General features: G+C 42.1%; 1 protein-coding gene across 1 annotated transcript in view; it reads right to left on the bottom strand.

Moving 5' to 3' along the window:
• LOC122558738 (dynein axonemal heavy chain 5-like) overlaps positions 1–11,662 on the bottom strand; it is a 274,642-nt gene that overhangs the window by 219,700 nt on the left and 43,280 nt on the right. Inside the window, exons 13-14 of the mRNA XM_043707530.1 lie at positions 5,833–5,918; positions 5,048–5,369 (exon numbers count right to left, since the gene is read on the bottom strand). Coding sequence (XP_043563465.1) covers positions 5,048–5,369; positions 5,833–5,918 — 408 coding nt within the window. The remainder of the gene's footprint in view (positions 1–5,047; positions 5,370–5,832; positions 5,919–11,662) is intronic.

The following is an 11,662-nucleotide window of genomic DNA, read 5'->3' on the forward strand; positions in this document are numbered from 1 at the left end:
GCACAAGCTTTTAATTACAAAAAGATGCATCTAAGTGCAAAGAAATCTAACAGCCCTATTGCACTGACAAAACACTAATGTACAATGCATATCATTTTGAAACTAGATCCTGCTACATTTAGCATTGAAATAATTTATAGACTTTGCTGTTTCAGGGAAGGCTCACCCATTAACGATGTAAAGGCTGATATATACAGAAAGATATTGCACTGGCATTTCATAAAATTTAAAACAAATCTTTTCTTTTCCATGTCCACACAATTCCACCAATGTATCTATCATGATGTTCCAGAGGTTTTTTTTAATAGAAATTATAGAACATAATTACAGGGTTAAAGGCAGGATTCTTGGCAGTGTGGAGGAACAGAGAGATCTTGGGGTCCATGTAAATAGATCCCCCAAAGTTGCCACCCAGGTTGATAGAGTTGTTAAGAAGGTGTATGGTGTGTTGGCTTTTACTAGCAGGGGAATTGAGTTTCAGAGCCACAAGGTTATGCTGCAGCTCTATAGAACCCTGGTTAGACCACACTTGGCATATTGTGTTCAGTTCGGGTTGCCTCATTATAGGAAAGATGTGGAAGCTTTACAGAGGGTACCAAGGAGATTTACCAGGATGCTGCCTGGATTGGAGGGCATGTCTTATGAAGATAAGTTGAGGGAGCCAGGGCTTTTCTCATTGGAATGAAGACGGATGAGACGTGACTTGATAGAGGTGTACGAGATGTTGAGAAGCATAGATGGAGTGGATAGCCAGAGATTTTTTCCTGGGATGGAAATGTCTATCACAAGGTGGCGTAATTTTAAGGCAATTGGAGGAAGGTTTAGGGGAGATATCAGAGGTATTTTCTTTACACTGAGTGTGGTGATCACATGGAATGCACTGCCGGCAGTGGTAGTAGACTCAGATACACTTGGGGCATTTAAGCAACTCTTGGAGGGGCACGTGGAAGATAGTACAATGAAGGGTATGTAGGTTCGTCTGATCTTAGAGTAGGATAAAAGGCTGGCACAACATCAAGGGCCAACAGGCCTGTACTGTGTTGTACTGTGTTCTATGTTCTATGTGTGTTCTATAAATTTAAGTTAACTTGCTCAGTAATTTTTCCTGAGATTAAAAACTTAATGCTAACAAAGTAAATAAAATATGCAGCACTTCTAGGAAAATGGGAAAAGGTTGGACTGGCCACTAATTCAGCATGTTAACAAACAACATTAATTAATTACATATAGAAGAATCAACCTTGAAAGAAGATGCAGAGGTGATCTGATTAAAATACTCAAGATTATAAATAGATTCAATAGGGGTAAATAGATACAGAGGGTAATATCTTCCAAGCCCATTAATGGCCTGGGCAATAGAAAAAAATTTGGGAAAGTTGCAATCCCGTGAACAGCTTCTCAATGTTAAGAGTATCGTCACATCCAGACCAATACCTGGGTCTCAGGATTAGCAGTCCAGTGATAATACAACTAGGCCATTGGGTAGCGGCCAGTAGCTGTACTGGAACTAGAGGTGCAACAGGTTCTCAAGCACAGGTCTTCAGGATTATGTAGCAAATACACTGTATGTGCTTCAATCAAATTAAGGGGGAGGTGATGGCCTAGTGGTATTATTGCTGGACTCTTAATCCAGAGATTCAGATAACGTTCTGAGGACCTGGGTGTGAATCCCAGATGGTAGAATTTGAATTCAATTCAAATCCAGAATTAAGACCTGTCATCATTAAGTTTATGACCTAATGATTTCATGTCTAGTGCCAGGAAAAGCCCATCTGATTCACTAATGCCCTTAAGTGAAGTCACTACATGTAACTCTAGACCCACAGCAATATGATTGACCCTTAACTACCCTCTGGGATGGGCTTTAGATGCAGGCCTGGCCAGCAATACCCTCATCCATGAATGAATTAAAAAAAGCCAAATCTCAATGTATAAGGGAAATAGTCCTCAATCAAGTCAAAGGGTGCTTCTCAGTCAGAGATTATGCATCTCGGTGCTGGGCAAGACTAAACTAAGGGCTGGATTGATGCTGTAATGATGAGAGTAGATGTAATTCCAGGTTCTTTGTGGGAACCTGTGGAGGATCAGTACTGATGGGCTCAACGGATAATGCCAAGAATAAGACTGAGGCTAAGAGTGATCTATGTTGCCTTCCATATTCTGTTGATTCCTAAATACAAGCTGAGTGGGTGGGGTCAGCTTTTCTTTCTTTTTCAGCACACAGGCTCCACTTGTGAGCAACAGGAGAGACTTCAAGGGACATATGATTGAGCTGGCACCTACACAGTTCAAGTTAAAATCATCTGTAATTAATGCAGCATGCAAGTGAAATGCATGCAATGTGAAACTGTAGTGTGCAAATGCTGGTCACAAACAATCTTCGCCAAACTGGAGATAATCAGCTCTGTGAAGTTGAAGTAATTAAATACGGCTTTAAAAGTTGCATCTGAGGGCCACAAAGCACAAAGATAAGGCAAGACCTCAAGCTGCACAGGGGCATGAAACTGATTTAGTCTCATAATATAGAGCACAAATGTCTGCTAATGTTCTTAGATGAAATGATACCTGTCTCGGGTGATGTGTCCAGGAGGACAAGATCTTAGTACTCATGTAGTACCTTGAACTGTCTCTTTGTGACATGACTGGTGCTGCAGTCATTGGAATAAAGCTCTACATTAAAGCTTCAAAAGAGGTATCCCAAGACCCTCCTATCAGTGTGTTCCATGTCCCAGTGCAGGGCGGAGTTTGCTAAACTGCCATTTGAGTGATGAGAATGCTGATTACCCACAATACCAGGGACTTGTTCTTATGTTCTAAGTGTTCATTGCAATCACATAGGTTCATTGCAAACATGACTGATCCAGCTACAGCAGAGGTTATCATTGCTGTTGCTGTGATGCAACACAGAAACAGTGGAGGACCAACTGCTCCTAGAAGCCCAGGACCATCAGGAGCCTCCAGCAGGTGTTGAATAACCTCCACATGGTGGGATCACATAAAGGTCCCCTCAGGATACACAAGAGGTACAGGAGGGTCTGAGACGTTTGTCCACGATGTCAGTTCCTCTGGAAGAGTGGGGGCTAGTGTCACTGCAAACAGAGAATGTCCCGGACACTGTCACAGAACTACGCCAGCTGCTGGAGTGAAACCTGTGACATGGAAGCGTGGGTGGCCAGAAGCCATCAAGGTGACAGCTAGAATTATGCAACTGTGTCCTTCAAAAGAGCCACGAGGACCTGTGCGAGCTCTCAATCCTCAATAAACAGATGGAGAAAGGTTAGTATAGACACAACTGTGCCAGATCACACCAACTCATCTTGAGGAAAGACATTCTGGCTATTGAGGGAGTACAGCGTAAGTTCACGAGGTCAATTCCTGGAATGGCGGAATTACCTTACACTGAAAGGCTGGAGCGACTGGGCTTGTATTCCCTTGAGTTTAGAAGACTGAGAGGGGATCTGATTGAGACATATAAGATTATTAAAGGATTGGACACTCTGGAGGCAGGAAACATGTTTCCGCTGATGGGTGAGTGCCGAACCAGAGGACACAGCTTAAAAATACGGGGTAGACCATTTAGGACAGAGATGAGGAGAAACTTCTTCACCCAGAGAGTGGTGGCTGTATGGAATGCTTTGCCCCAGAGGGCAGTGGAGACCCAGTCTCTGGATTCATTTAAGAAAGAGTTGGATAGAGCTCTCAAGGATTGTGGAATCAAGGGTTATGGAGATAAGGCAAGAACAGGATATGATTAAGGATAATCAGCCATGATCATATTGAATGGTGGTGCAGGCTCGAAGGGCAGAATGGCCTCCTCCTGCACCTATTGTCTATTGTCTATTGTCCCTGTGAATACATCAGTGTCACAACCCAGACTGTAGGCTTTGGCCTAGAAGAATGACAGCAGTTTTCCAAGGAGGAAGATGAGGACATTGAATGGGAGGAACATTGCTTTCTGAATGATATAGCACAGTAGCTTTGGCTGTTACAAGCCAGACAGGATTTAACTGACACCGGTTCTAGTAGATCTGAGCTGGGTGCAGCGATCATTCACTGATTGTGAATTTGTTGTTGTTCTGAAGGGAAGCAGTCTATTTCCATTTCCATTGAAACTTCTGTTTGTTTGTTATTCAGTTTGCCATTGCTGAATAAAGTGAATGTTTCAAAACATTTGAAGCCTTTCCTGTATGTGATGGTCCTACATTGAACAATGATAAGATGCTAGACCTTGGAAAAGGGTGGCACTGACTTAGATGGGCTTGTAAAATAAGATTGGGCCAAGATTAAATAAGCTGTGTGGCTTGGTTCATAAATAGTGATAGATAGGAGAATATGCAGTTGCACGGGCAATCAAGTGTCAGCCATGCTATCTGTGCTCTGACAAGTGTTAATTTGTGATTGCTCTCCCACTACATGCACAGTAAAGGACAACTCCAGACTGCATGCTTTATTGGGTGTGCAGCTAGGTTCAAAGATCGTGCCAGTGTCAGGGATCACATGGAAGTGGCAAAAAGGGAGCACCTTAGGGAGGAGTTATTTGGAGAAGAATTGCCCTTGCAGGAGAAAACTCTCCATGAAACTCATCTAAAATGATAGCTGCTTTCTTTGATTCAGACAAGAAAAACTATTTCCTTTACTTGGGAGTCAACAATAAGTGGATATGAAGTTAAAATTAGACTATTTTGAAGAAAAATATTGAAGTACTTCCTCAAACAAAGGGCAGTAGGAATATGGAACTCTCTCCTCAGAAAGATGAGAGGACAATTAGAGTTCCAAAGGTAAAGAAATCAAAAGGTTTGAGATTAAGTAATAAATTGAGTGAGGTACAGGTTAGTCATTATGGCTCAAAAGGCAAAAGACTTATTCTTGTTCCTACTTTCGATTACAATTTAATATTTGTCAAGGAGCCCTACATAAAGCTCCTACATAAGATTGGTCATTATTCAAGAGGTAAGACCGAATATAAATGTTGTATATGTAAATTTGAATACCATACGGGGAATCAATTGGACTACGTTCAGCGTATGTTACAAGATATATATGTTACCTGTTGCATCCATGCTCTATGATAAAGTACTTCATACTCCACCAAAACTCTGGCTACTTTATTATAGCTGCGGATGATCCTCTTTGCATCGGCACTCTGCAGGACACCAGTCCTCTGCTCAAACAGCAACATGGGCTCCTCTATACGTCTGAAGAGCTGCCGAGCCCAAATTATTTTTCCAGCTACTGGAGGAAAGTCACGTGGTATTGGAGGATCAGCCTTCTGTTTTGTGTAAATTAGGGATACAAGATCGACATCTTTACTGTAGCTGTGCAGAAGTTTTTGAAATTGCTTCTCAATTCCTAGATATGGTATTCCAAGCCTGAAAGACACAGAGGTGATGGCCACATGTTTGAATAAAACGCATCACTTCACCAGTCATTACTGAATGAGGTCAATCACAACACAGTCTTTTGAGTTGGCTGTGGCTTACACTCCAGTGTAATCATCACTGCAGGCTCTGAAATTGATCAGTACAGTGTGCAAAGGATTTTGTCTCAAAAAAGCACTAAGAAATAGAGCTGAAGTCAGTGTACATCAGTCATTCTGTCAAAGATAAAATGTTATAGTTAAGAAAACAAGACACCAGGTAACTTTCTTACTCCAAATCGCTTCTAAATCAGTGGTTGTGAAAATCATGAGGCGAGAAAGTGCAAAAAGCAAATCTGCACAGTACTTGCAGATTGGAAAGCATTTATTGAATAAGATATGTTGTCTACAGCACTTTTAAAAGAAAATGGAAGGATACAGATTCTTCAAAGACGTAGTGACATGTTCAGACTTACTTTTCAAACTTCACCAAAAATGACAAGGCCTTCTGAGTGGTTGAGATACTGTCAAGAGTGGTATCCAGGAGCTGTTTTATTTCAGCCTGTCAAATTAAAGGTAAGAATGTTGCTATAACCTGCACACTTATGTACTTTAAACATATTTCTTTTGTATGCCCATATCATTTACTACACCAAGCAAGGTACAACAACCACATCATCTACTAGACCACGTTTGATGGTGACTGAATCTGGGGACTGTCCACATGGGATTTTTGATCAAATCTTATGCATGCTGAAATTAGCTAGATTTTAAGCAAATAATCTTACACACTAGATTGTAAGATAATTAATCTTAAATGCTTTTCAGAGCATTCTGTATTGTTTCTTAAACTGCTAGTAGGAGTAGACAGCACTGACTTTATTATTAAACTGCCTCATGCCAATTCACTGGGACGTGAGTTTAACAACTAATCAAGTGAAATGTGTGCAAATGTCTTTTTTCTCTCTGTGGGATACTAATCTCTAGACATCATTAGGGGAGTGGTCTGAGAAGCGGAACAAGAAAATGATCTTGATTAAAAACCCAAAAATGTAAAATGGACATTGTAAATAATCACACATCAGTACACACGCCATGCAGTTATAGTTTGATATTCTCTGCATGAGGTGGGGGCTTTTCGAGGGGGAGGCGCGGTGGGGAGGTGGTAGGGTTTGGATGGACTTGGCTAAATGTGGAGGTTAAAGCTCTGAAAAATAGCAGCATGTGGGAAACCCAGGAAGTTTCCATTTTCTTCTGCTTTTAACAGGCACACATTCGGAAGAAAGTGGGAAATTCCCTTGAAGGAGCTAGGTCAGATATATAAATGTTACATAGCAATTAAGTGGCAATTAACCTATTCATTCTAGTTTTAACTGCACAGACACAGATTTCCTGATTTTTATCAATGTCATTAAGGCTGGTAAAGTGGAATGTCATTGATTACTAAATTGGCATGCGACAGTGTAAAATGGCCTCCATGCCTGCCCCTCTTCCGCGGTTACGTTAGGGCCCGGGTGTCCTTGGAGAAGAAGCACGCGGTGTCGACCAACATCTTGGAGTTGTTCAGGGAGAGGTGTGGGCCGCAGGGAGTGGAGTGCATCATTTCTCCCTCCAACTCTATTTTGATTTAGTCCCTACCCTCCCCTTCACTGTTTCGATCACACAGCACTGCCCTTTGATGTGAAGGGCAGTGTTTGTCACTGGCCACCCGGGTGTTCTCCTATCTTCCTGGTGGTGGAATTTGAATAAAGATTTGTGCACTTTGTGTCTTTCACTGTGTCTCACACCTGCACACACACACATCATGGGTGCTGGGGATAAAATAAGCACTACCGCAGTTAGGCGATAGTGTGGGGGTTAAATATAAAGAAAAAAAAAGAAAAAATAAATAAAATGGCCTCCAAGTGTTGATAGTAAGAGAAGGGAATCAAGCAGGAGAGCTTTAGGGGTAAATGAAGGAAAACGTGTTGCTTTTGTGCAAAAGAGGCATCATGGAGAGAGGGCGAGACCGAGAAAGGATTTCCTCACCCAGATGTGTGCTCGAGGTTTAATTCCACATAGATATTGATTTTGTAGCTTGATGCTTGTAGAATAAAGAATCTTTACTTCATAATTTTTTACTTCAGCAAATTGCGAGAGTACAATTTTTCTGGTATCCAGGACAAGAGCAATTTTTTAAAAGCCATTTGACTTAATTTGCCCATTAGTTACCTTACTGTAAACTCAGCTGACCCCCTCCTTCATTGCAGAATGGGAGAGGTTTACGTCACCAATCAATTTCTAATGAGGAGCAAGAGAACTAGCAGAGAGACCAGGAGCAGCAAGCAACCTCTGCCTTTTCAGCAGCCATGTGCCACTCCACAGGCCTGACAGCTAGGACACAGAGCTATAGTCTGAATGAAGAAATACCCAGAAAACATGTATACAAAGTGTTGAGAAGATCAGCTTCATTGGCATATTTGAGCAACAGTTGCTTCAGGAGAATCAGACTCTTACATCAATGTATTTTGGATATTTTCAGCCTCTTGGCAGAAGGCCTCCTGAGTGGGCATGCTAAACACTGGCCTTCAAAGTACCACAGCCTTGAAAGTCTTCACTTCCAACTCCTTCAACTGGGAACATCTGTAAGCCATAATCTGGAGCCCAAGGATCTACTTCCTAATTCACAGATAATTATGGGGTGACGTGTTGAGATGCTCACCCTGTTCTGCTCTGGAAGAAAACTCAGCAGTTGGCCAACTGCCTGTTCACCCATAAAATTCTGCGAGTAGACTGAACAAGGAAGTCCATCTTGCGATCTGCCTTTTAATGATCTTTATTGACTCTTAATTATTTATTTACACATGGTGTGTGGTCTTCCAAATTCATTGCCTGCCCAATCACACTCGATTATGGGGGTGAACTCAGAGGTGGGTGCAAAGCCAAACACCAAGGACACATATTTGTAACATCTAGCCTGGTATATCCCACTTTGTGCAACATGTGTACTTTAACAGTAACTGGACAGTCAGGCACAAAAACTCTTGCCTTTCTATAGTAGGGTTCAATGGCTCATATGTACAAATGTGCAATCAAGGTACCTTGATAATCCAACAAGAAATCCTGCAGCATTCATCAAATGGAAAAGATTCCATTCCTTTAACACACATATCATTTGTAACTGCTATAAGTTTATTAGTTTTGCATGTGGAAGACCGTATAGCTCTTGTAACCTACACTAGTCTATGGTGTGGAGGTGCTCATGTTGGACTGGGGTGGACAAAGTCAGAAGCCAGGTGACACCAAGTTATAGTCCAACAGGTTTATTTGAAATCACAAGCTTTCAAAGCGTTGCCTCTTCATCAGGTGAAGTGAGAGAGACGCACACAGGCACAGAATTTATAGGAAGAGAGATCGATAAGCAGAGAGATAAAAAGATCATAGGCAAAAACAAGGACTGCAGAAGCTGGAGATCAGAGTCTAGATTAGAGTGGTGCTGGAAAAGCACAGCAGGTCAGGCAGCATCCGAGGAGCAAGATAAAAAGATCATAGCAATGGTGTGAGTGGAGCACACACAGAGCAGCCATAGGGACCAAATTTGCACCCCAATATGTCAAAATTTCCATGCAAGACTTCTTCGCTGAGCAGGACCTCCAACCAATGCTATACACCGGATGCATGAATGCCATTTGGACTCATGGCGACAAATCACTGAAGTGACTACACAGTGATATCAACACGTTTCATCTCACCATCAGACTTACCATGGACTACTCCTCAGTATCAGACTCGTTCTTGGACACACGCATCTCCATCAAGGACGGACACCTCAGTACCTCACTCTAACACAAACCCATGGATAAATTTTATGATGTTGCATTTTTCTAGCTTCCACCTAAACATGTTAAAGCAGCCACTCCATAGGGACAAGCACTAGGTACACACAGAATCTGTTCAGATGAGAAGGAACACAACGGACACCTAAAGATGTTGAAGGATGACCTCATGAGAACAGGATACAGTGCTCAACTCATCGATCACCAGCTCTGACATGCCACACCGAAAAACTGCAACGAATGCCTCAGAAGGCAGACACAGAGTACAACCAATAGAGTACCCTTTGTTGTCCAGTGCTTTCTAGGAGTGGAGAAACTATACCATGTTCTTCACAGCCATCAAAATGTCATTGATGACGATGAGCATCTCGCCAAGATCATCCCTACGCCTCCACTTCTCACCTTCAAACCTTAACACTATTCGCAGCAAACTACCCAGCCTTCAGAACAACATCGATCACAACACCATGGCAACCACTGCAAGATGTGTCAGATCATCAATATGGATACTACCATTACATGTAGGAATACCACCCACCACATACACAGCAGGTAGTCATGTGACTTGGCCAACATTGTTGACCTCATATGGTGCAGGCAAGGATGCCCCGAGGCATGGTATATTGATGAGACTGTGCAGATGCTACAACAATGGATGAATGAACACCATGTGACAATTGCCAAACAGGGATGTTCCCTCCCAGTCAGAGAGCACTTCTGCGGTCAGGGACATTCTGCCTCCAATCTTCGGGTAAGCATCCTCCAAGGCGGCCTTCGAGATATACAACAGTGCAGAATTGCCAAGCAGAAACTGATAGTCAGGTTCCATACGCATAAAGACAACCTCAACTATGATCTTGGGTTCATGTTGCGCTACATGTGACCCCACAACACTGTCCTGTATCTGTAAAATATTCCTTACTGTCCTGTTTTGACATCATTACCTTGATAAATTGTTATGATATCTCTACCTTAATTAGTTTGTACAGTTTTGGATTACTTATTACTTTGGTTACACCCTTAGCATTTGACTGTTATATCTACTATGTTATTCCAGTCATTTGTTTTGACTCTAGCACCACCTTATTTTTAATTATCTCTCTGCCTCATTTAATCAGATTATAGGCCATCCCTTGGCTTGTTATACAGCTGTGGGCACTTTACTCACACTGTCTGACACTCTTGATCACCTGCTGAGACCTATTATTCAGCCTGTCGACACTCCATTCACACCACGTGTTTGATCTTTTACTTTCTCTGCCCATTAATCTCTCCACCTATAAAGTCTGTGTCTGTGTGTTTCTCTCCTCACTTCACCTGACAAAAGGGTAACGCTTTGAAAGCTTGTGATTTCAAATAAACCTGTTGAACTATAATCTGGTGTTGTCTGACTTCTGACATTGCACTAGTCTAGTCCATCACAGGTACTTTTGCCTCCCTCCAGTCTGAGCAGGTGATTCCTTAAAGACATCCCTACTTTCCAGGAATGTAGATGATGAAACCCGAAGGAAACTTGCCAATAAGGGATTTTGATTTGATTTATTATTGTCACATACCTAGATACAGTGAAAAGTATTATTTCGTGTGCTAATCAGACAAATGATACTTTACGTAAGTATATCAGGATGATAGAACAGAATGCAGAATATAGTGTTACAGCTACAGAGAAAGATCAACTCTAATATTTGGAATGAAACACACCACTGCAAGGATGACCTTTGAGCAAGTCATTAACTTGCTGAAAATGTGAATCAAATGCCTTCCACATCTGGGACACCTTTCAGTAAGTATCTCCAGAATGTTAGTTGTCTGTTGTCCCTTGAGCAAAATGCTGCTGCAGAGAGGAATGGAGGTTTAGCAAGACAAAGGTGCAAGCTACTTGTCATTTTCTGACAGGGAGGAAGAGGAGGTGGGAAGATGAGGAGTATAATATGACCAGGCCAACTGCATCTTGCTGCCACAGAGGCCAATGTTGGCCTGATACAGCCACAGTTTAGTTAAGAAACAAGCCTAAAGCCAAATGAAAACGTAAGTCTAAACACTCTGAGATCCCAGGTCCCAACACAAAGCCCACATTCCCACTGTCATAAATCAGTGTATCATTGACTGCAAGGCCTACACCTGGATGTACTTTTCTGACATGACTTTGTCCATTGGGGAATCAAAATGCTACAGCAACAAGGGCAAAGTATGTTAATGTTTTTTTTTCATATATAAGTTATTTGAAGGTTTTTTTTAATGATGTGAACAGAAACAACTATAGGAGATGTCATGGAAAAAGAGGCCAAGTGGAAGTGCATTGAGAAAAGTCTACTCTTGCCTTTGTTCTCTCTGCACATTTTTTCTCATGGTCTACTGGGCGGCACGGTGGCACAGTGGTTAGCACTGCTGCCTCACAGCGCCAGAGACCCGGGTTCAATTCCCGACTCAGGCGACTGACTGTGTGGAGTTTGCACATTCTCCCCGTGTCTGCGTGGGTTTCCTCCGGGTG

This window comes from Chiloscyllium plagiosum, chromosome 17, assembly GCF_004010195.1.
Source record: "Chiloscyllium plagiosum isolate BGI_BamShark_2017 chromosome 17, ASM401019v2, whole genome shotgun sequence".
Taxonomy (NCBI): Eukaryota; Metazoa; Chordata; class Chondrichthyes; order Orectolobiformes; family Hemiscylliidae; genus Chiloscyllium; species Chiloscyllium plagiosum.